At 38.0% G+C, this 26,157-nt stretch overlaps 1 protein-coding gene across 1 annotated transcript; it reads left to right on the forward strand.

Annotated features, from left to right (window-relative positions):
- Window positions 1-400: 400 nt before the first annotated feature.
- LOC110101492 (TOM1-like protein 6) lies at window positions 401-25,482 on the forward strand. The gene is made up of 9 exons (XM_020829408.2): window positions 401-824; window positions 4,137-4,215; window positions 4,376-4,474; window positions 20,057-20,170; window positions 22,667-22,833; window positions 22,994-23,075; window positions 23,306-23,391; window positions 24,189-24,404; window positions 24,481-25,482. Exons 1-9 carry the CDS (start codon window positions 715-717, stop codon window positions 25,274-25,276), a joined length of 1,749 nt encoding a protein of 582 aa, XP_020685067.1. The 5' UTR covers window positions 401-714; the 3' UTR covers window positions 25,277-25,482.
- Window positions 25,483-26,157: the final 675 nt, after the last annotated feature.

The raw sequence follows: 26,157 nt of genomic DNA on the forward strand, positions 1-26,157 counted from the left end.
ATTTATTAATTAAGAGGTTTTAGGTTTAAATCTGTATATGTGTTGTGTGTGTTTAGGCGTTGCCACTAATTTTTTGGAAAAAAAATAAAAAATTTAAAACTAGCTTAATTTTATATTTTTCAATTTTTTTTATTATTTTATTTATATATTAGTCGTAGTTCAATAAAAATTAAATAAGCTATTTTTTGGTCATAATAATTTTTTTAATAGTTATATAAATTATTATCAAATAAATATAATATTTAATTATAATAACAATATATTTTTTTGAAATATTTAGATCAACATGCTCAAAGTGAATAAACCAAAAAGGGTTACGTGTATAATAAAATATAATCATATTCAATATTAAAAAAAAAAAAAAAGTTTTAAATGGCCACATAGATGACCTGTTGGGGTGCTGTGGTGGGGCCAATCGACCGCCTCTGTATTTTTGTTCTGAGTTTCCGGCTTGGGCTTTCTCCATTGCCCGTGTTCCACTCGACGACGATAACCCTTATAGAAGCAGCCACGAATCTCTCTGCGACCAAAAGACAAATCCGTAGTATGAAGGGACTTCTTCATAAGGTAATGTCGCAAGGCCTGAGGGCGGTGAGAGCGAGGTTTGGGCTGGAATCTCTGCAGTAGAGACCTTTGGCTGTTCTTCTTCATCTTGGCCATTATATTTTGTGTATTGCTGTCGGGTTCGGTATTGAAATCGTTGAGGGAGCAAGGATGGCGTCATCGGCGACAGTTCGTGTGGATAAGGCAACAAGCGATCTGTTGCTGGGGCCGGATTGGACTATGAATATGGAAATCTGCGACTCCATCAATTCGGATCCCGGGTGAATGCTCTTTAACTTTTGGCGTGCGGTTCTGTTACTCTTGTTCTCGGCGGGAAAGGATTCATTGCATATTTTACAGATAATTTTGTTTGAATTTGCCTGACGCTTTGCTTGCTTTGTTGCTCGCTGTAATTTTTGAAGCTGTCTTGATTTGTTTGATATTAGTGAAAGTTTTCTCCAGCAGCGCTTTTTCTTTTTGTTTGAGATGGTAGTTGTGGAAAGGATTGTCTTTCGATGCTTTACATGTTTTTTTAAGAGTATCACGGCTAATTTTGCTCTTCAAAGTTCGATTTGTGGAGATGCACCACTATTTCCGCTTTATTTTATGGATGAAATTTGATTGGTGTGGTACAAGCTTTGAGATAGACAGTGGAGCTAATAAAAAACGAATTTGAGCTAATTTGGAATAAACATTCTACTTTGTATCTCTCTGTGCTTATTATTTGCTTTGCTAATTTAAATATTCTAGAGTCTAGATATGTGTCAGTTTTTGAGTGATCTATATCAGAACCTTCTCAGCTTTTTTTTTTTTTCGGAGGAACAACCTTCCTGCTTTAATCTTGATGTTGGCATTAAAATACTGGCCTGTATTTTGTTTCTGTTGTACGCTGAAAATTCCTTTTGCCGGTAAAAAATTGTCGGACTTGATAGCTCGGAAACATTACTGAACACAATTACTTCAAAATAAATTACTAAATCGATGGTTAATCGAGATTTTTTTTTCCTACCGGAAGATCCTTAAGCTTGTGCTTGAGCAATGAAGTTCAACCTGAATCGGGTTGACGTACTTCATTGGGATTCCTTTGATTAAAAAAATGAAGATGAATAATAAAATGCATAAAATTAATATTAAAACTCATAGCGGGCGGAGTGCTCGATTAAATGTTGAAGTTGTGCCATATATGCTCAGTGCTTTCCCCGAACCAAAAAATCTGGAGCTTTTGACGGACAAGATCAAGCTAATTTGGGCTTAAAAATTTATTAGAGGCAGCAGCAGCACACAACTGGATAATTGATATTGTCCTGCCTTGCTTGTTTAAGATTGGCCTATATGAGCAACTAAATGGAAAACACAGCTCGATTCAATCCCCTTTTTTGCATGGATGATTCTTCTTATTCTCGCCCTTGCATGAGTTCATGTTATGCCAAAATTTTGCCTACAATCTTTAGAAATAAAATCTAATTATATAGTTTTTCGATATGCTTCTGTTTTACCATAACCATATTAATGTCGCCAATTCTATGTTAGGGTAGCTAACCAGAAGCTTTATAAGTAAAGAAAAGCTCTTCATTTGCATTGGCTGCCAAAATTTCAGTTCTTTGAGCAAAGTGCTCCAAACTTATAATTCAGTCCTGTAGGATATTTCTTTATCATAGAAGTTCTATTTCTTTACATTGGAACTTTTAATTTTGTTTTTTATTCATGGTGACTTAGATTGGCCTACTTTGTGCATAGTTCCGCTGTTATTTCACTAGGTGATTGATTGTAATTGTCTTATTAATTATGTTTTAGAAATTAACTAGTAAATTAAGTTATATTTAGTAAATCAATTATTCCAAGTCTTTGTTACTTGAATAATTAGTAGCCTAATTATATGATTAATTAATGGAGTGTAATTTTAATTAAATTTAAAATAACTTTAAATGAACGTTTTGGGAAAAACGATGGGGGTCGGCTCTATGGTTCAGGCCTACACTTCATGTATCCATCTTGGGGAATCCCAGATACAACATATTTGATTGGATTTGCATGACTTCCTCTTGACAAGAACGACCACAACTGTTTGCTCTTCTCTATTTGTCAATTCTATCACAAGGACAAGACCGTAAACCTAGTCTCACTGCCTCTTTAACCATCCTTCCTTCTATAAAATGCCTTACAAGTCCTTTCTCATAATTAGTTGGTTGCAGATGCTTCTGATCACCTAGTATTTGAATTCAGGGAGAGAAGGAACAAATGAAAAATGAGAATTCATGATGTTGACCCCAGTAGTTGGGATATGGTTGATACCGATTCTGATGTTGATGATGTTTGTATCTATGGAGTCCCTTTAATGGCATGTCCAGATATTTTGGAAACCATACATAATTTCCATACCACAATGTTTAGCTTCACTTTGGCAACACTTTGGATTGCATATCCATGTATAAGAACCTTGAATGTGCATGACATCCAATGATCAGTCAAAGCTTGAAGAAAGTTCTAGTTCCCTATGTACATTTAAAGTTTTCTTGGATAGTATTAAATTATAAATTTTTGCACACGATGATATACAATGTTTCACATTCATTTATGGAGAATCTAATCAAAAGATGTCAAATTTGCATATCCATGAACGTTCTTTGTTCTATGTAGATAACATTGTATTTACAAATAATCAATGGTGACATCTAGCTTCTATATTACACAGTTATTAGACCTGCTACATCGACAGGTTTAACTTTGCCGGTGTATTTTTCTTGCTGCGATCTTGCTGATAAACTGTCTACTTCATATACTTCACTTTTTTCCATTTCACTGCTTAAACCATAATTTGCAGAACACACACTTGCACTGTATTGTTTTGTAGCTTGTACCATGGCATGGCATGTAATAGATGACAAAATTTGACATTAGTTCTAGCGCCTAGCCATGGTTGGACCAAAGCTTCTAAGCAGACAATTACTATCTTCTATGTGATGTATCTGTCTTAATTAAGGAGAAGCCAATTTATGCCGTAACTTAAATCATATTTTAGGAATTGTATGAAGGATCTTTGGCACATAAGAAATTCCTCTAAATTGCTTAGTAAATTAATGGAGATGTGTTTGATTTATGTGAATAGGAAAATTCAAATGCATTTACCCCAGGTTTGTGATCTACATTGTATGGTTGTGATAAAATGTGATTTGCTTACTTAATCGCTGTGAGTGACTGATCTACCAAAATGTGGGATTTTAACTCTATCTATAAGTTTGTATGCTACTTAATGCATTTACATCTTGAAACAAGTGTTCGGCCTCAATATCTTAGTGCTTCTTTTGTACATTTATTTTATAATTTTAGTCACAAATGTGATAATTTGTTGTCCAATATTTTATTTGTTTTACTATGCTGGCTACTGCACGTTTAAGTATATTTTTCAAATTACCCACAATTGCTAAATGCTAATAGTTAACTTCCTTCAGTTGCCCATCCTTCTTAACACCGGACTATTTTTTTTAATTCGTATTTCTTATAAAGAAGAAGAGTTTGATATACTATGTTTAGTTTCCCTTGTAAATACAGATGGATTATTATAAAATTCTAAACTAATATTTCAAATGTAATAGGCTGGCAAAAGAGGTAGTCAAAGCTGTGAAGAAAAGACTGCAACACAAAAGCCCCAGGGTTCAATTTCTTGCGTTAACAGTATGATTTCTTTCATTCCTTCGCTAAGCATCTTGCATTAGGTTTAAGAGGACACCAAGTCATTAGTTAATGATAACTAGGGTTCTCTCCTGCCGAGAGCCTTCTGTTTGTATGTTGTCATTTTTTATGATATTTTTGATCGGTTAAGCACCCACTGCAGCTACTAGAAACGATGATCAAGAATTGTGGTGATTTTATTCATTTCCAAGTTGCTGAGAGAGATATACTACAGGAGATGGTTAAAATTGTTAGGAAAAAGGTAATCTTTTTCTTTTCTAGTTCTGGAAATGCCGTGAGAATATGCTTTTGATATAAACAAGAGAATGTATTCAGTTTCTTTTTACGCCATTTAAGAATCGTTTCCTTTGAATTGAGGTTACTCAATCTTCATTTCACTTTATTGCCTACAACCATGTTTTAAGCTGTTGTTATGTTTTGAACATTTCTTTTCTTTGTTAGACAGTGTAGCTTTGTGCAGTACAGAGGTAATAACATATGTTAATATCTGGTAATGTTATGTTTGCTTTATAATAGAAGTGCATTCTCACGCTTTCTAAATTAAGAATGTTATCTTTTTGGGGTACAACGACAGTCACTATACTTATCATTAGTCTTATTCTAATTATTTGGGGTTGCCCTTCTGAATTTTTATTCTCTATTCATACTTATTGAATGCTATATGGTGATAATTGTAGAAGACATTGTGCGCAACTTCTAGTCATGTTAAGATTGGTTTCTATGTTATATTTTTTATCGATTCACGTTAATCTTTTTCTACTCTCCATTGTATATGCCCGAATCATTTATGTTTATCTTTTATTATCTTATTCACTAGGTATTACTTCCTTTTGTCTCTTTAATATATTAATTTTTCATTCTAACTAATTTCATAACACATTAAACTCAACAATTTTCATTTTAGCTACATTCTGATTGACCAACACTTGATTTATATTGCAAATGCTAATGACAATCCCATATCCTCTAAACAAGATATGCCTTCTAACTCAACCTAAATGTATTTAAAGCCATGCTGTCAAATCTCAATGCAATGCAAGTTATACTAACCAATAGGAAGGAAAAATGGATCTTGTAATCTTGCCCTTCAAGCAAGACAACCCGAATATATGTATAAATGTATATAGTTTGATTTAGTAATTAAATAAGCTTGAATATATTTTTTTAAATATTTGATGTTTAAATAAACAAACTTGAATAACTATATGCTTGTCTCATTTGTGTTCACGAAAAATATCACTTAAAGCTCGAGAAGTAGCTCGATGCCAAGCTTAATAGGATGCTTGTTAGGAAGCTTGATTCATATTCGATACAGAGGTCATGAACAAAATTTTTTATAAGTAATTTTTTGTACTAAATACGTTTCTTAAGATTATCCTAAGCCTTTATTTGGTATATTTTCATATAATTAATAGTTTTATTATAATAAATGATTCTTATTTAGGATAAATTAATGTCATTTTTTATGTTATACTCTTTCATTAGAATGAATTTATTCATGAACAAGAGATATTTGTTCATGTTTGTGTTAGACTAGACGAGGAGGGGCCGGTCTAGGAGGGATCAGCCTATGCCTATACCAGGTGGAAGCCTGGTTCCACCCAGGCTTAGCCCCCCTCCCCCTTGGGGGTGGGGTCCACACATTAAAGAAGAGAGAGAGAGAGAGAGAGAGAGGGGCGAGTGAGAGGGAAATTTGAATTGGAGGGGCTATTTTGATTTTTTATTTTGTATTGTTCGCTTTTAATAGTTATTTCATCTTAGGGTTAGGATTTATGTTATGTTTTGGCTGAATTTGTATTTCTCTTAGGGTTTGTTTGTTCTCTAGTCGCTGGCTAGGGATTAGGAGAGCCGGATCTTTCTCTCGAATTAAAGATCCATTGTATATTGTTTGTTTTCTTCCATCTTTCATTAATTATCAAGTTTTATCTAGTGTTTTGACACCAATTTTCTATTTTATCTTGCTGAAATTCTAAATTTCAGCAAAGATTCTGATACGGAGGCAGAGGCAGCAACCCTAGTGGCTGATTTGGTGGGGTTCAGCAAAGATCTAATTATTTATGTTAGGAGGGGATTAATTAGGAAAGGAGTTTCCTAATTTAAATTCAAATAAAAGAAGGAATTAATTAAGATATGATGGTTGAATTAGGAGTAAAATATATTAGGAAAGGGAGCTAAGGAGGTGGAAATTAGGAGGGAAATATATTAGCAAAGGGAGCTAAGTAGGTGGGAGAGCTTATTTAAGGGGAAATTTAGGGTTATTTTGTTTTACGCATAATTTGAGTTGTGTTGTTGTATTTTTTTTATTAGGGCTTCCTATCACAATCTAGGGTAAGAAGAAGAGATCTACTTCTCTAATTATATATCGATTATATCTTTTATTTTTTGTTGTGTTATTAATAAAAATCAGCCACTATTCCCCATAAATCTATTATTTTTGGCTTATTTTCTATGGATTTCCTACTGTGGTTTGTTGTTTTTGTATCCAAGTCGCATCAAATTGATATCAGAGCAGTGTCATGGGCTGAAATTTAAGTCATCATCACTAATTTCTGCTACATTTTTCTGACCGCCTTGCTAATTTGTTGTGTGAAGGCTATTGTCATTGTTTTTTTTGTTGTTTTTAGAGGATTTAAACCTAAATTAGTTAAATGGCAGCAAAGAAGATACAGGCTTTGGAAGGAGAGTTGGAACAAGGGCTAGGAGCAGTCTAAGCAACACCATGGGAGGGGCCTATAGGAGTACTTGTACGACCTTGGCATTGAGGGCCCAAATGATGTCATTTCAGAGGGACGCCCCTAAGGAGAAAGGCACTAGAGCCCATCCTAGAGGCAATTTCAAATGCCTCACAAAAGCAAAAGTTAAGGATAGGCCGGCAAAAGGGCTATGCTTCAGATGTGATGAGAGATTCACAACCGGGCATAGGTGCAGGAATCGAGCCCTTCAGGTCTTACTAGTTTGTGAAGGGGAAGAGGAGAGGGGGTACGAGTTGGAGGATGTTTTAGAGGAGGCTAAGTAGTTACACTTGGATGTGGCGAAGGTGTGCTTGAGCTCAGTGGTGGAATTTACTCCCAATCACACCATGAAGACGAGGGGGAAAATTGGAGAGTAATCTATGGTAGTTTTGGTGGACAATGAGGCTACACATAACTGCATCTCAAACTGGTTGGTGGATCGGTTGGGGTTGAAGTTAGGATGACTGAAGGATGTGGGGTGATAATGGGAACATGCAAGATAGAGAGGAGCAGGGGGATATGTAAACGGATGGTAATGACCTTGCAGGGTATTTAGGTGATGGAAACTTCATTCCCTAGGATTTGGGAAGTACGAATGTGATTCTAGGGATGAAGTGACTACAGACTCTAGGAGATATGAGGGTGAATTGGAAAACTTTGACCATGGAGATACAGATTGAAGGGAAACAAGTAGTGCTTTAAAGGGATATTTGGTCTCTTTAAAAATCATGCTTAGAACAATTCAGGATGCAGGCTGGGGATATTTGGTAGAGTTCCAAAGCATAGAAATGGTCCATGAACTCCATGCAAGGGAAATTCCATTGGGGGCCCAACAGGTTCTACAACAATATCATGATGTATTTTAGCTATCAGTTGGGTTACCATCGCCTTGAGTGCACGATCTTGCCATCAACTTGAAAGAAGATACTTCTCCCATCAATGTCAGACCATATCGTTATCCCCAGATCTAGAAAAATAAGATAGTGAGATTGATCAGGGAGATGATGGAAGAAGAGATCATCAAACCTAGTGTGAGTCCCTTCTCTAGTCCTATTGTTGGTGAAGAAGAAAGATGACAGTTGGAATTTCTATGTAGATAACAGAGTTCTAAACAAGGAAACAGTGTTAGATGAGTTTCCAATTTCAGTGATATATGAACACTTGGATGAGTTATTTGGAGTTGTGATATTCTTCAAAATAGATTTGAAGTCAGGATACTCTCAAATCAGAATGAAGACAATAGATGTGCATAAGAGGGCCTTCAGGACACATGAAGGGCACTGCGAGTTCTTGGTGATGCCTTTTGGCCTCACTAACAACCCAGCCACATTCTAGTCACTTATGAACCTAGTGTTCCAGCCATATCTCTGAATGTTTGTCTAGTATTTTTTTTTTTATGAAATTTTGATATATAGCAAGACATCAACAGAATACTGGAAACACTTGAAGGCTGTCATGGAGACATTGAGGGAGCATCAGTTGTTTGTCGAAAGAAAAAAGTGCACATTTGGGCAATCATAGGTGGAGTATTTAGGGCATGTGGCGTCTTGAGAGAAGGTGTTAGCCATAGTTTAGAATTGCGTAATTTGAGGCGCGCCTTTGCACAATTTGCTCCAAAATAGCCTCAAAGCCTAGGCAATTCTCAGGCATCATAAGGCATACGCCTCAGGTGGAGTGAGGCGTGCCTCACTATCGTTATTGCGCAATTTTCTTTGAGGCATACGCCTCTAATATGGGGACCCACTTACTTAAAAAAACCTCTTAAATTCTTCCTTATACCCACTTACCCGATCGAAGACCCACTTACCCGACCGAAGACGTCAACCGAAGCCGTGCAGGAAGCACGCAGACGCCCTGCTCTCCCGCACGTTTCCGTCGACTCTCCCGCCGGCGCCACCTCTTGCCGGTGAGTCCTTTGTTTCTTGCCGCCCCTCTACATCACTTCTTCAAGTGTTCTTATGATTTTCTTTTTAAGTTTAGGGTTTGATTTTTCAACTTATAGGAAAGCTAGGGTCATAGTTCTCGATACCGTTAGGTACATGCTCGATATCGATATGTACATGCTCGGTACCGTTAGGTACATGCTCGGTACCGCTAGGTACATGCTCGGTACCGCTAGGTAAATGCTCGGTACCACTAGGCATCTTTCTGTACAAAGGACTTACGAAGTTTAAAAATAAGTAGAACTTCAAAATTACTCTTACAAATAAAATTTTTTCCGGGGCCGTTGCCCCCGGAAACCCTCACAAGGGCGATGCCCCTTGACTCCGCGACCTGACCGGTCAGGTCGAACCCCACCAGGGGGCACGCCCCCTTAGACCTCCGACAACTCGACATATTGTTGTATTCATCATCTTTAGTAATAGTTGTTAGTGTTAGTCTGTTTCTTCATGAGTGTATGTTTTGATTGGGAGACATTGGACCAGAGCCCTACATGGGGTCCTGGTTGGGTACCCATTGGGTGCCCACGCTCTGCGCTAACGGACTTTGCCCACCCACACCCACCTATGGTGACTTTCCAGATGTCATACCCATCCACACCCACCCACTTTCCAAGCTTATTGAATGCAGTCTACCATAGAATAATGGCCTTGAGATTTTTTTATCATTTTCTCTGACTGCAAACTTTCAAGCCACATATCAAAATTTATCATGGTCGTGACGCGGTTCAGTGTTGCGCACTGTGTAGTAAGGATTATTATAATATACTTCATGTTTATGATGATTAGTAATGTAAATTGGTTCTCCTCTGATGTTGAGTACCCACCCATACCCATCCACGAGGCTATGGGCGTACCCATACCCACCCATGCCCATTGGGTATGGGTGGGTACGTGCGTGGGTGTGGGTATGGGTACCCAATGCAGGGCTCTGCATTGGACTCTATAGGAGAGTAGGAAGGGGTGAGGACTTTAATGTGAATTCCTGTCTCTTGGACAATATTATTTTATATTCATGCTTATTATTTTATACTTTTGTGTTTTATTTTGCATTTGTGCTTTAGGAAACATGGTTAGGGGCAAGGAAACGATAAATACGTCATTGCGGTGTGACCCTTCTTGAAAATACAATGTGCAAGTTGATGTAGGAGGCGGCGAGAAGACATATATATTTAAAATATAATTTTTGTGATAAGGCGGTGAAGGGAGGAGTAAGTTGCATGAAGGAACACTTATCCGGCTCACATAAGAATGTAGCACCTTGTGCGAATGTTCTAGATAAGGTAAAGGAGAAAATTACAACTTATATGAAAAAGAGTACCATGACTAAACATCTATAACAGGAGCAATTTGATGAAAGGGTCGAACATGGTGCTTACTTCGAGAACGATAGTGAAAAGGGCTCTTTCACCACTATATATAATAGAGGTGCATGGGGTCCTATGAACCAGTATATGACTAATCCAAGAGAGGATAGAGGACAAACACATATGATACTTGCGGCTGGTACCAAAGAGGGTCGACGACAGATTTGCATGGATATTGGCAGATTTTTTTTTGAGAATGGCATACCATTTAATGTTGCGACATTGCCGGACTATTTTAATATGTTGCGGTCTGTAGGGTTGTATGGGAGAGGGTTGAAGGCACCTTTCATGTACGAGTTATGAACATGAATTTTGAAGGAGCTGCAGAACATAGAGCAGAGCATTGATGAGACTAAACGAACATGTTTTTATTGTATGATAGAATCTTACTATTATTTACCTGCTAAAACTCTTAAATTCTCATTCACGCAATTCTTCGTCTGTGAGGCTTACGCCACACACCGCCTCGAGGCTTACGCCTCGCCTCACAGACGAAAAATGCCTCGAGGCTTATTTACGCAATTTTAAACCTTGGTGTTAGCTGACCAGTCTAAAATTCAGGCCATGGTGGACTGTCCTCTCCCTAAGAACTTGATGGAGCTGCGGGGGTTCTTGGGGCTCACCGATTACTACTAAAAGTTTGTGAATATATATAGTACCATAGCAAAACCTTTAATGGAACAATTGAAAGAAGATAATTTAAAGTGGGGGGAGGAGGCGACCCGAGCCTTCCAGGAGTTGGAGGCAGTGATAATCGGTGTACTTGTGCTAGCACTTCCATATTTTAGGAAACCCTTTGTGGTGGAGACGGATGCATCAGGTTATGGGCTAGGAGCAGTACTCATGCAAGATTAGAGACCTATTACATACTTCAGCCAGGTGCTCACAATTAGGGCAAGACTCAAGTTGGTGTACGAGAGGGAGATGATGATTATTATCTTGGCCATTCGAAAGTGGAGGCCCTACTTATTGGGGAGATATTTTCTAGTCAGAATAGATCAGAGAATCCTGAAGTATTTTGTGGGCTCCGAAAATTGGGCCCCGGCCTCCGCCTGCTCGTTTGCTTTTTCTTTTGCGAGGGGGAGTTTTAACGGATTTAGTTTCGGGGTAAATTTTGGAAGGCAGATGGGTTTGTAGATAAGACACTACCCAGAGATTTAGCCCTCATATTGCGAGGACTTTATGATATGGGTTCTGGTTTCCTATAGGCGCAAGCCCCTATAGTTAATTATCCCTCCCGATAACGAGAGAGAACTTTTGATTAAGGCTAGTCGTCAATTAGATACGTAGAGATACGCGTTATCTGGCATATAGTTGCAGCAATGGGCTTAGGATTTGGAAGTTTGAAGGTTTAGATATTTGGAAATTTGAAGGTTTGGATATTTGGAAATTTGAAGATTAATATTTAAAATTGAAAATTTCACCATCGTGCACTTAAAGCTGATGGTGGGGGAATGGATGATAGACTCACTTAAGATCCCATAGTTCTGTCATCCTGGGCCATCGTGGTCCCTAGTCTACTTACTCAGAGGAGGTAGTCGACCCAACCTGACAGAAGGATCCTTGTCAGCAGCTATGGGTTGCTTCGTCCAAGGGGACCTTGTAGACCTGGGGTGAATGTTTGTCTAAGGGGACAAATTTGAATCCACCTTAGCTAACAAAGGGCTTTGTGCCCTATCGATCATATCCTATTGATTCATATCTCAGGGATTTGATGTCAGTAAGGATCGTATTGGCTCTGGCCATAAACTAGTATTTCGTGGTGCCATTTGGCGGCAAAATCACTTGGTTCAGAGGGCCCCGGCTCATAACTGTTTATCCTGAGGTGTCATTTGGCGGTAAAATCGTCAGTTATATGACACGTACCACGTCCTTATTAGCAGGAGATTGTTTGAGAATGAATCCTAGTGATATTTTCGACTAGGCATTTGTTCTTTGTGGGCTGAAATAAATTTTGATTTGTCCACCCCGGCAAACTGTCGCCGATGGTGGATGGATTTTGCTTTAAGTATTCAGATGAATTTATTTCAATTTTAAATATTTTTGGACTATGTTTTTCGAATTTTTGGACTTTGTGGGTATTTGAGGTGACATTTGAAAATGCCTGAAATTAACCCCTCCGGTTGAGATCTTCAATCAACGCGGCCATCATCGGGGTGAAATGGGTTATTTCTCTTTGTTGATTGAACCCTGTTGACCCTATCAACTTGCCGATAGGGGATCGGATTTCGTAAGCTTTATGCCCTTATGAGTGAATTCTCTTAATTATAGACCTTGAAGGCTTAATATGAATGTATTAAAATAAATACACCGGTCCCCACAATCGTATGTTTGTTTGAAGGTTCGAACCCTGTCGACTCCTATTGATCCGTATAGAATGATCAGGTTCGAACCTGAATTCACATATCGACCCACGCAACATCCCTAGGCGTCACATGTGTATCAGTAATACGCTCGCTGGGACCCATGCGGGTCGGGATTGTATATTCCCCTTTAGTGTACCTATGTGCATACAAATTATGGTGCACATGCAGGCGTATTTTGAAATAATTGTAGTTGTGCAGGCAATTGCCATTTGAATACACAATATTTCATTTGAGAGCTTATACATGCCTTCTGTCTTCTAGTACGAGTGTTGCAGATCCGGTGGAGACTTTATCTGCATATCATGAGGCTTCCCCTCATCATCTTGATGTTGACTCCCCTTTCTCGTTCACCTGGGAGGTCTTTCTGGACTTTGAAATCAATAACCGCTGCCTTGAAAAGAACTCTTTTTAGGGTCTTTAAAATAATAGACTTGTTATTTCTGATATTTGCGAATGCCAAAATTGTTTTCTCCTTAAGGATATGATCGAGGAGAAATTTTGGAACACCAGAAAGTTTGGTTCGAATTTGCTCCAACATCTCCTCCCTTCTGCTAAGGGGTGTCCTTTTTCATACATCGAGTTCCCCTTATACTCGACGTACTCGTAGATCTTAATCACCATTGTCGTAGGTGATATCTGTACTTGTGCCCACAGTGGTTCATTATACCTATGATATATCCACTGTTATTATCCACAAGTGGCTTGTGTTTGTTTGTAGGGACCCGTTGTATCCATTACGATCCCTTGGAAGTGTTCGTAGAAGACCCATCATTCCTACATCATATCCACCTTTCACCAATCTCAGGTGGTTTGATGTTTGTATTTGCTTGTAGAGACGGATCCTCTATTATTGGTCTCCAGTGTTTCCTTCTTCAATCAACAGACATTTGTTTGTATTGGAGATCATATTAACACATATGGCAATCGCATATGAACTCCGCAACTTGTTACTGTTGTTTGCCATTATAGTTCATTTGACCTCGTAGGGATTGTCGTTGGAGTCTATTACATCCGCATCATGTCCACTTTCACCAATCTCAGGTGGTTTGTTGATTGTATTTGTTTGTAGGGACGAGTATTCCACTATCAAATGCCGGCATTGCCATCTCAATCTACAGGCATTGTTGTTTGTGGCAGGGGCTGATTGCAGGGGTGATGTAATATCTATTACAAAGTTCCCATGTTATGAGTGGCAGCTCGCATCCTGTTCATCATAACTCCTGGATCAGTGAGGATTTCCACCTTATAACTTGTAAGTGTATTGTCACCCTCCTTGCAACTCTTATCCAACATTGCAAGTGAGCTATCATGGTCCAAGACATTCACATCATAGCTTTGAGATCAATCCCTGTCCTTCACGATTCTCTTGTTGCTTGCAAATAAGTTATACTTACATGTTCTTCATCCTTAAAGTGGTTTACAATACACATGGTGAGCTTGACATCATTATTCATTGATGTATGCATATGTATCTCCACCTTGCTTAGTACTTATGAATGAGATGTAGTAGGGATTCTCCTTGTCCACTATACATCTTCATCTGCTCATCTGTATCCGCTTGAATGATCAATATTTGGTTATTGAACCTCTGTATTTTGATTGTGCATTTGTCAGAATCAAAATAATCAAAATTTAGCTCAACTCAGATGCTTCATTCAGCTCCAAGTTCTTTAGAGTTCATGTTGCTCAACTCTCTTGCGATCAAATTCAAGTTCATTTGAATCTGAGTCCTCTTGCACTTATCTCATTTGGATTCATGTTGAGTCTGATATATTTTTTTTGTTCAAATCTTCTTATCACCTTGAATTCAATTCCTTGAGTTTAGCTCAAGTTCAAGTTCTACTTGATGTTGTACAGTTCGAGCTCAAAGTTCAAGTTCAAGCTCAATGTCCACAGTCTTTTGAAGTCTTGTTCGGCTCAAGTTCTAGTTTGCAAGTCTTCTATGCATTTAATTATGATCTTCTCCAATTCAAAGTAATTTAAATTAGGATTCAATACTTGCAACATTGATTAATGTTCAATTTAAATTAAGGTCCTTTGCTTTGTTCAAATTAGTGTCCAAATTTGAGTTAGGTTCATTTGTGTTCAAGTCTTGCTTAATGATTTAAATTTCGTTCAAGTAAAGGTCCTTGTGTTTCGTGCTCAAGTCCACTAGTTCGTGTTCATTTGAGTCCAAGTTCTTGCATGTCCTTTTTGAGTTCAAACAGGTCCGAGTACGGCCATATTTTCACCCGAAATTTTGGCATACTCCCAGCGTCTCCCCTGTTTAGGTGGAAACTATGAGAAATTGAGCCTTCCCACCACGCGCAATAAAGGCATGTATGGTAGGTGTCCTCAGACGAGGACACCACAGCCGTGAACTTCACTCCCACCACGCGCAATAAAGGCATGTATAGGTCTTTGACGGTATATGTTCAAAAAGATAGTTTGCTTTCCCCTCGCTCGAGTATACTTATGAGTGACCTCACATTGCCATAGGTGCCACACCGGGGTCCTATCCCACCACGCACAATAAAGGCTTGTATGGGTCGTTTTTCGGTGCGCCACGAACTTTGAAATGGGGCTTTTAGGTGATTACCCGCCTCGTCGTAGGCGTCGCATCGGGGTCCCATCCCACCAAGAGCAATAAAGGCGTGTATAGGCGGTTTTCCGGTGCGCCACGAACTCCGAGAAAGGGCTTTTGTGTTTAAGGTGATTACCCGCCTCGTTGTAGGCGCCGCACCGGTGTCCCATCCCACCACGCGCAATAAAGGCTTGTATGGGCGGTTTTCCGGTCCGCCGAAAACTTCGAGAGCGAGAATATGAGTTTAGGAAAATTTATACCTTAGCGGGGTTGTCGGTGGCGTTGGCACGTATGTCGAGGCACAAGGGAGGAGAACATTTTCTCTTTTTCTTTTTAAAATTAATTAAAAAAGGATTAATTATAATTAAATTTAATTATAACTAATCATAACTATTATTATTTAATTGAGGAAGAGCAGTTGGAGGAGGTGGAGTCGGCGGGTCTAGGGCGTTAAGAGGTCGGCCTTCTCCTCTCTCTGTGTGGACCAAACGAAGGTGAAGGTGAGGGCTTGGAAGCTTGCGGTATGGAGGGAGGAGGAAGGGAGCTGAGTGGAGTTTGGGTTGTGGATTTGGCTTAGAGAAATGAGAAGGTCGGTCGATTTGCTGTTGCGGCTTGGAGGCGTCGGGGTGTGCGAAGGAGAGAGTTCGGCAGTGGGAGAGGAATCGGGATCCAGGAGAGCTGAAGCTCTCATTTTGCCTCCTTTTAAATACCACAGATGCGGACAATCGAGGCAAGTTGTCATAGGATTCCCGCGAGGAGACGCGAACGACGCCGTTTGAACAGTGTTTTTTCAGCGGGATTTCGGGCAGATTTTGTGGGTTTAGCGACAAAGGTATACATACATATTTTTTGTATCATACAGATGTTAACATATTTATTGGAATAAGGGATGGTCACAGAAGAGCATCAGCGGTGGTTATCTAAGTTGTTGGAATATAATTTCAAAATACAGTATCGACCTGGCCTAGAAATCAAGTCAACAAACACCCTATCTAGGAGAGTGGAGGAGCCTCTGTTGACAACCTTGTCAATACCTATGAGCCTAAATTGGGAACCTTTAAAACAAGAGAATGAATAGGTTGAAGGATTGAAGAAGATCAGTGCCTATTTATTGCCATCGGACCCGATTAGTCACTCTGGTTACATTTTAAGGAGAGTCCAACTACTAGACCAAGGGAGATTTGTTCTACCAAGAGGATCAAATTACATTCACAAGCTGCTACAGGAGTTTCATGGAAGTACAATTGGAGGGCATTCCGAAGTTCAGAAAACCTACAGTCGATTATCTACAGAACTATATTGGTGAGGATTCATCACAATGTAGAGGACTGCATAGTTTGATGTGATGTATACCAAAGCTACAAGTACTTGGCCATGACATTGGCAATATTACTATGACCCCTAGCTCTACCAGTGAGGGTATGGGAGGAGATGAAGATGGATTTCATCGAGGGGTTACCACAATTAGAGGGGTTCTCAGTGATATTAGTAGTAGTGGATCGCCTAAGCGCATATGCCCATTTCATCCCTCTAAAGCACCCTTATATCGCGGTTACTGTGGCTACTATTTTCATACAAGTGGTGCGCTTGCATGGATTCCCTGAAGCTATTGTGTCAGATAAGGACAAGATGTTCCTTAGCTACTTTTGAAAAGAGTTATTTCGTTTACATGGGATAGTCATGAAGAAAAATATAGCCTACCAACTCCAGACAAATGGCCAGATAGAGGTGGTCAAAAGAAGCGTAGAAACCTATTTTAGATGCTTCGCATCATACACGTCGAAGAAGTGGGAAAGGTTGATTGTGTGGGTTGTGTATTGGTACAACACTTCATACCATTCAACAACAAAGACTGATCCGTTTAGGATTCTCTATAGGAGAGATCTACACTACACTAGAATATGATGTAGAGTAGTACTTAGAAGAGAGGGACAATATATTATTTGAGCTCAAGGGACATTTGTTGAGAGCCCAACAGATCATAAAAAGGAAGGCTAATTAGCACAGAAGAGAAGTAAACTTCTGCCAGGAGAGATTTTTTACTTAAAATTGAGACCCTACAGACAAAAAATACTAGCAAGGAGGAAGAATGAAAACTTATCTCCATGAAATTTTGGTCCTTATGAGGTCTTTGAGCGCATTGGAGCAATAGCCTATCAATTGTGGTTACAACCCACATCAGCATTACACCCTGTCTTTTATGTCTCCTTACTGAGGATAGAAGTCTTCCTCACTGATTATTGTTGTGTTTCCTCTCCGATCATACTTTTTTTTTGCTTTTTAGAGGCCAAATTTGTATCAAAGTTGTTTTTTTTTTTGCTATTGGAGCCTAAATCTAGGTACTTATGGCAGGAAAAAAAGGTAGAGGTGTTGGAAGGGAAGATCAAACAATTGAAATCTGAAACTTCAGATCTCCAAACTCAATTTTTCATATTTTTAAAGTCAAATCTCAGCTTTCCACGAGAAGATGGATGGGAAATTTTCATCCTTGAGGAAATGTTGAAGAAGTTGCTTGAGGGCCAATCCAAAATAACGTCATTGGAGGAGAGGGAAGCCATTGACAACCAAGGAAATGGGGGAAACCTAATCTGATAAGTCAAAGGGAAGATTAAGATGGGGAGATTATGGAGGGAGAAGAGAGACTGCCTCCCCTAGAACCCATTCTTAGGGAGGAGCCGGGTAGAGGGTATTCGGAGAGGTGTGTGGAGATCAGACATGAACGAAGGAGTGCTGAATTTGAGAGGAGATGGGTAAAATTGAAAGGGGAGGGGCTAATTATTACTGAAGAGATGTTGCACTTGGAAGGAGAGGAGAAAATTATGATCAAATGGGTGTAGAATTTGAAGGGGCTGGGTTGAATTTGAAAGGAGAGGGGATGATTATGATCTAAAGGGGCGCTGAATTTTGGAAAGAGAATATGGGAATTTGATGAAAGGTTTGGGTAAGAGCATAGAAAGGATGATTGGGACACTTGGGGGGAGCCACCACCTTTGGGAATGGGAAATTATGGAGGAAACAGGGGGAATGGAATAGATTCGAGGGTGAGGAAGCTGAAGATGCCTATTTTTTAGGGAGATGATGCCCATGGGTGGATTTATAAGGTGGAAAGGTAATTTACTGTCAATAGGTTGATAGAGGAGGAAAGATTGATGGTAGTCGGGATGTGCTTAGAGGGGAAAGCATTGAAATGATACTAGTGGAGGGATACGAGGCGACACATACGAACCTGTAGGGAGTTTAAGGATTACTTATTGGAATGTTTTTAAACCAGAAGGGGAGAGGACTTCTATGAGCAGTTATTTTTCCTATTGCAAGAGGGGACCATGGTGGATTATCGTGAGAAGTTTGACCACCTGACCAACAGACTAAAATGACTTCTAGAGATTGTACTGGATGAGAACTTTATGAAATGGCTCAAACCAAAAATTTGGGTGACAGTTAGAGTAATGAGACCTCGTGATTTGAGAGAGGCTATGAAGCTAGCCCAGTTAGTGGAGGATCCGAGGCACCTGGAGGGATGGATTGGAGGTAGCAGCTCAGGAGGTTCGTATAGAATGATCATCATCTTTTTGGCATCCAAGGAGTCAACATTGGGTACTCTTAGGGAGACCTCAAAGGAGAAGACTATAGGAGGGAGATATGGGAAAAACTTCAAGAAGCTCACATAAATGTAGTTATAGGAGAAGAGGGCGAAAGGGCTATGTTTCAAATGTCACGAGAAGTATACACTGAGGCATATACGCCGAGGCACAAATCTAAGGAGCAAACTATTCAGGTTCTCACCGTTTGTGATGATAAAGAAATTGAGGGAGTCGGCTTTTCACCTTACAGATAAGGTGAGCCTTTGGGAGGGGGTATTGTTAGACGGGTCCTGGTATAGGAGGTGAACAAAATCCGCCTCAAACTCCCATCCCCCTTTTGGGGTGGGGTCCAACAGCAATTAGACAAGAAACTAAGGGGAGTTATGAGGGAAAAACTCAAAAGAGGAGATGTTTTGAGATTTGCATTATTTTTGTATGCTTTAAGTATGCTATTTTCTTAGGGTTAGGGTCGTAGATGTTTTTACCGAAATTAGAATTTTTTAGGAGGTTTGGGCTCTTGCCGGTGGCTAGGGATTTGGGAGAGACATCTTTCTCTCCAATTGAAGATTTATTGTATCTTGTTCTTTTTCTTTCATATTATTATCAATTAAAAAGCTTTAATCCTAGTTTTCCACATCGTTCATCTCAATTACAATTTGGACTTTGCTGAAATTAAATTTCAGCCTGAGTTTTTTCCAATTTTATCTGTTTTTGAGATTATCTTTTTTTTTAGATAACTTAAAAATAGGTTTGTAAGTTTGTTTTTCTAAATGGCACATATGTTAGTAACTGAATATTGTGAATTGTCTGTATTTGCACACAAACTTTCGAACCTGCAGATATGTGCAGATTTGTTTGGTCTTGCTTCGTGTATATATATATGGAAGTGTATGGCTTTTTTTTTTTGGCTTTGTTTCTTCTTAATTTTTTGTGAAATCAGGGTTGTTATGTTGATCATGGTCTTGTTTACCAAGATAAAGCCATTATCTTTCTAGAGAGGCACCCCTCCTAATTTCCTCGTCGGTTAACCCTTAGGGCATTGGGCACACCATTATATGTGACAAACAGGAGTACCCGAGCATCCATGCTTTTATTTATTTCTCACGCATTCTCACACACATGGATTAACAAATATGTACATATACACAAGAAGGTACTTTTAAATAATCTTATAGATTGGTAGGAACGGTTTCTGATAATTTTCTTCATTAGGTATTGTACATTTCTTTTTTTTTTTAACTATTAATATATGTTTAAATATTTCTCCACTGTAGACTGATATGGAAGTGAGAGAGAAAATTTTAGTGCTGCTAGATGCTTGGCAAGAGGCTTTTGGTGGTTCTGGAGGGAAGTATCCACAATACTTCTGGGCATATACTGATCTAAAGGTACTATTTGTGTTCCTAGCTTGTGCTTTCCTCTACCATTTGGCAACGTTTAGCTTTCAGCTAAAACTGGCTCGATCTGACTCATCATTATCATTTATCCTTATTACAATAATTTTTCTGTCCAATCGGATCACTGGTAAAAGGATTGTATTTTTGACTTGTTCTGCGCTCAGACCTACTAATACATGTGCGATTGTCTGCTGTCTTCTGTGCACCGTTTTAGTTTGATAGTGGGAGCTAGCAAGGAGGAAATTGAAGAAAATTTATTGGAAATGAACTCCATTAACAACTTGGAACTGAAAATGCTGATTTTTAAAACCTGTCTGTTTAACTACTGTTCTTGGACTTCTCAAGTCATCTTCACGAGCAATCATCCGTTTTACTGTGATACTTTTATTTTGTTGGCATGCTGATATCTAATTGTCTTTTAATCACCATTGTAATTTCAGTAGTGTTTATTTTGTTGACGTGTCCATATCTAATTGTTCTTTTAACGCTGAATTTCAAGTATATGCTACTTCTTTATCTCCAGGATATGGTCCATTACTCGTGCTATTTGCTACTGTTTTGTGCTTGCATACTTGTATGACACATGCTATATGTGAATTGCGAAGACCCAAAATCTATATTGGAATCTAAGGTCTCATTTGATTTCTTTTAAAAGTACTTTTTATGAAATAATAAATTTTGTAGATTCTGCAATCTGAGTGTGGGGTGCAAGAGGACATTAATTTGAATTTGAAAAACTAAATTCTGCAAATGGATGCCAATCTCAAATAAGAATAAGTGAAAATCAATCACAATGAGGTTGACTTAGCACCAACGTGCTCCCACTAGTGGTTGTAGTGAAGTTTGTTGGTCATTTAGATGGTCTTTGGCGGCTGCAAGCAGCACACAGGCAAGCTCCATCACGAAGAATCAAAGAATTCTAAGAATCATGGTTTTGAAGTGTATCCGTCCTAGTGATGATTTTAAGTATATTATCCTGCACTTTCAATTGAACAAAAGAGTTTGATTCTCTATTTCATCATTTGGAAATATAGCCTTTCAAAATTCTCAAATATTTTAGATTTCATCTAACCAAATGAGACCAAAAAATTCCATCTATCATGCATTTAATTTGTGATATATATATATTGCATTTGATTGAAATAGGTGTGCAATAAAAAGTGTATGAAGGAGAGTGACAAGCTCTTGTTCGTAATAACTATTATATATAGACCAACCTCAACTCACTACCTTGATAGGTTTAGGGGGCCCTCAAAGAGTTAGTGTCCCAAGTGTAATGCCCCTATTGCAGCAGCTGTCATCATAGTTGTTAGCGATTGTCCTTGCAGCTGTCGTTGGCCATTAAAGAAATATCACTAGCGATCGTTGTTGCTCCTGATTTAGTTATGGCTAAAGATAATGGATCAAACACCACCAATATTTGAGGTGAAGAACAAGGGTTGGATAAATCTCTAAGTTGCTGGTGGTGGACATTGCAGTGAACTAGCCATGGCTTAGGAAGTTAGGGTTTGTGTTATCAGCTGTTGATGAAATTTAGTGCCCCACTATTAAATTTATTATTATAGAGGTAGTAAGGATTTTAATATAAGTGGTTTTGGATGTTGTTGTAGTAAGGATTTTAATATAAGTGGTTTTGGATGTTGTTGTCAATCATTAAGGATTTTACTTTCCATGGCTATGATCCCAAGCTACAAGAAATGGTTGAAAAGTTAATAGTTAAAATTTGACATGATTTATATAATTAATATGTATAAAAAAAGAAGTTATTTAAAATAACTAATTCAATTGGTAAGAGATCTAAATAATTTGACTTTCTTGGATGCATTAAAAAATGTCAATAACAAGAACTTTTTGTATTATTATGAAAATGCATAGAAAGAATATTTAAATTAAGCTATATTTATCTATGGTTTAACAAATGAAATAGTTTCAATCAGCGAGATCATTATTGAAATAATCAGAATGATAAAGTGATAGAGAACATATTTAGAAGATAAAGAAGTCTAATTAACATAACAAATGCTTTGGGGTGACTATGTTATAATATAGTATAGTACTATGTAGACTTGTAGGTAACATTTATAAAACAGTAGTTATGAAACCTATTTTATATGGATTTGAGTATTTAGCAGTACAAAAATTATTGACAAACAAGTTGTGGTGTCGTAAATGAAAATGGTAATTTGGATGTGTGGCAAAACTAAAAGAATAAATTGATAAATAATTATATTAGAGAAATTATGAGAGCGGCATTTATTGAATTTTGGATAGTGAAAATAGATTTAGGTATTTTAGGTGCACACAACGAAGGATAGAAGATGTAATAATAATTTGGGATGAGGATGATGATACTGTTGATCTCAGTGCTTGTACTCAATTTTTTTTTAAATGTCATACACATTCAAATCGCTGTAAGCTTGTTTTAACTGAGTTTCATTCTGTCGTGGGAAAACCATTTATGTAACTCATGAAGCATTTATTTTGCAGAGATCTGGAGTTGACTTTCCAAAGCGCCCTAGCGATGCTACTTTGATATTTACTCCACCTACTCATCAAGCGGCCACCACTAGGACTCCTCATTTAGGGCATGGTATGCCTAGTGATTCACCAATGAGACTTGATCAAGCAATGTCATCAGAAAATGCTAATTTGAGGTGTCGATTTTCATTGCTTTCTATTTCGTCTGTTAATTGAACTGTGTTTTTAATGCTTTTCATTTAACTGAGATTTTCTTAGATTTTGGTTAAAATGATGCTTTTATGGCTATTATTCTCATGCTATCTGAGATGAAAGCTTTTTTTTTGCTATGTTCAGTTTGTCAGACTTGGATAGAATGAGGAGTGTCATGGAGCTGTTAAATGACATGTTAAAAGCTGTGAATCCACATGATCGTGAGGTGTGTTTCTTTGTCAAAATTTATGCACTAACTTTATATTGCATAGCGCTTTTTTGGTATTTGTACCTTTTGTGGTTCAAAAAATTATTGCTTAAGATCCCAAGCCTCATTTGTACTCTTTTTATCATAATGTTCTTAATGTTTCAATCCTGAAATGTCATGTGTTTGATTTTGTTTTGCCATTGAAATAAAAGTTGTAATCCAAGTCCATCATATTTTCTTTATTTTAGGCTGTTAAGGATGAAGTTATCAAAGATCTCGTTGACCAGTGTCGCTCCAACCAGAAGAAGATCTTGCAATTGATTGACTCCACTGGGTAAGTTCTGCGGTAGTCATATTGCTATCTTTCATTTCCGTTCAAAGCTTGAAAGTTGCATTTGTCACTTGATTGTGGGCTTTTTATTAGTATACCGCATGAAATAGGCCATATTACTGATGGCACACTTAACTATTGATGGAACATTTAACTGTACTATTACTAGTGTATCACTCAACAATTTTTTCTTTTTTCTTAAATTATCTCACTTATCTGCGAGTTAATAATCATCGTTTCACCAAGGAAAACCTTTAGTTCTCCTTCCCTCGTTACATGTACTGCAGCCTTCGCCTGTCATGTCTAACACCACAACACTGTTGCTATCTGGAATGGCAGATAAGGGCCAAGATTAGCATTTTTTTCATGGTTGTTAACCTCTAAAGTTAATCGGATGTCTAGAGAATCTTTTACAAGCACAACTCATTGTGGTACGTTTCAAAAGCTAGAAGTTTTAGAAAGATACCTGTAATAGTGAAGTTCTGCTGTTAAATGATACTAAAGCTTGAGGCGTCTTTCAGAATTCAGATAGGATAGTATTATTAATGCACTCTTAAATCTGGCGAGTTTTCTTGTAATACAAAACCCTATTGAAATAACATTTTCCCCTTTTCTTTTCCAGTTTCATCTGTTCTGTGAATAATTGTGGGTTCTTATTTTATTGAGTGCAAAACCCCTTTACTCTCTGAAACTTGTTTGCGTTGTTCCTTTCTTCAATCCATCTCAATTAGTTTGAATATTTTGTGAAATGTATTACTTCCGTTGTCGCTATAACTTGGTTTCTACTATAAACCTTATAGTGATGAGGAGCTCCTAGGACAAGGGCTTGCATTAAATGATAATTTGCAAAGCTCGCTTGCAAAACATGATGCAATTGCTTCTGGTTCTCCATTTCCAGAAGAAGCATCTGAATCTGTTCCCGTGCCACCTGTTCCTGCTGCACTGCCAACCATTGCAGCTAACAGCTTTGAAGAGGATGAAGAAGAGGACGATGAATTTTCTCAGTTAGCTCGCAGGTCTCGAATCTCACATTAGTCACTATTAATTTCAGAACTTCCTACGTTTTAATCCCTTTATTTTGTCTCTTTTCAGGAATTCAAAAGTTAACCCAACTTCTACTGAAAGTAGTGTAGCCATTTCCACAAACGATACCAATGTGGCGACTGTAATTAAACAGAGTTCCAATGAAGTTTCATGCTCCAATGGAGTCCATCCATTAGCCTTGCCCAATCCTCCAGCACCTGTCAAAACCACTGCAAAAGAACAAAACATTATTGATCTCTTAAGCATCACAATGTCTTCACCATCTCATACTCCTATTACTCCATCTACTCCACCTACTTCTTTTCAGCAAAATGGATCAACAGATTCTGTTACCACAAGTGGTCTGGGGAACCCCCAGAGTCCCCAAACTTTCCCTGCAAACCAAGGTTACATGCCTTATGATTTTTCAATTGCTCCTTGGGCTCAAACACAGCCACCATCTTCACCTCAATCTCAACATTCTCCAGCTCAGCTGCAGCCTCAATTTCACTTCAGGCCTGAACAGCAATCACAATCTCATTCACAATCTCAATATCTGCTTCAATCAGGGCCTCAACAACAGCCACAGTATGCTAGTTACCCACCCCCTCCATGGGAGGATGCTCCGAGCACAAACCCTAATCCCTTCACACAAGCTACTTATACGATGCAGTATAATTCACTTGGAATGAATGCTGCCACAGGGGAAACTCCAGCAAAGACAAATTTCAGGCCTGCAGTTTCTCACAAGCCTTTTGTACCTTCCTACAGATTGTTTGAAGATCTTGTTGATACTAGTAATCACAATGGAGTTCTCAAGGCCAGTGGTTCCTCCGGCCAAAGTATGGCCTATACTAGGAAATGAAGCCCTTTTCTTGTAAAATTCCAGATCAATTAAACACTTTATATGAATGGAGATTTATATAGAACACTGTGGATGCAAGATTGAATTTTTCTTCACTTAAGGCTTATTTGATTACTTGTGGATATTAAAAAAAAAGGATCTTGTTGTTGATACCTGTTCAAAAATATTTACCATTTAATTGATATTTCTAGGTAGGCTAGTCTATATAATCCTCTTCTTTCAAATGATCATATATAATAACCACCACATCTTTTGCAGAGCTCCTTGTCCTATGAGATTGTTACAATAAAATCTAATTTCTGAAGTTTCTACTTTTGGGTTTCAGTGCTTGTTTTTTATTTTGTTAAAACTTCATCTGTGGACCTCATGGAATCACTTGTGAGTTTTTCTCTGCTCAAGTCACATTCTTTACAGATTGTTTGCTTAGTGAAAATAACATATTAGTGTGTGAACTCATTAAAGACTTGAAGATGGTTATGAAAAAAAAAAAAATGTAAAAATTGATGTCTAAGCTTTTAACTGCAGTTTTAAAAACTGGATCGGACTAGCTGGTTTAAGCTTGTACCCATCAGATGGTCAGTTTGATCCATTAGAAAATTGGCTTTACTTCAAAGCTAATTGAATTGAGAAGAATTGCTTGTTTAACCAGTGAAGTAGTACCAATTTTTTAAAACTAGATAGTTTAATTTTTTTAAAAGTTATTAAATAAATTAATTTGATAAATATAGTATTAAATATAATATTAAACTTTTATAAATTTAATATATTATAACTTTTAAATGAGTATTAAGTATATATGATTATGATTTAACAAAAAATATCATTTAAATTTTAAACATTCTTATATGACTTTAGCACTCCATGTAAGTTTTTATCATATG

Source organism: Dendrobium catenatum, unplaced genomic scaffold (assembly GCF_001605985.2).
Source record: "Dendrobium catenatum unplaced genomic scaffold, ASM160598v2 fragScaff_scaffold_1338, whole genome shotgun sequence".
In the NCBI taxonomy this organism is placed as follows: Eukaryota; Viridiplantae; Streptophyta; class Magnoliopsida; order Asparagales; family Orchidaceae; genus Dendrobium; species Dendrobium catenatum.

What these genes read in the sequence shown, in the direction of transcription:
- LOC110101492 (XM_020829408.2), top strand. Translation starts at nt 715, where the DNA reads ATGGCGTCATCGGCGACAGTTCGTGTGGATAAGGCAACAAGCGATCTG. An exon ending in TGAATCCACATGATCGTGAG is followed by an intron (nt 23,076 to 23,305) that starts GTGTGTTTCTTT and finishes TCTTTATTTTAG; the next exon opens with GCTGTTAAGGATGAAGTTAT. An exon ending in CAATTGATTGACTCCACTGG is followed by an intron (nt 23,392 to 24,188) that starts GTAAGTTCTGCG and finishes TAAACCTTATAG; the next exon opens with TGATGAGGAGCTCCTAGGAC.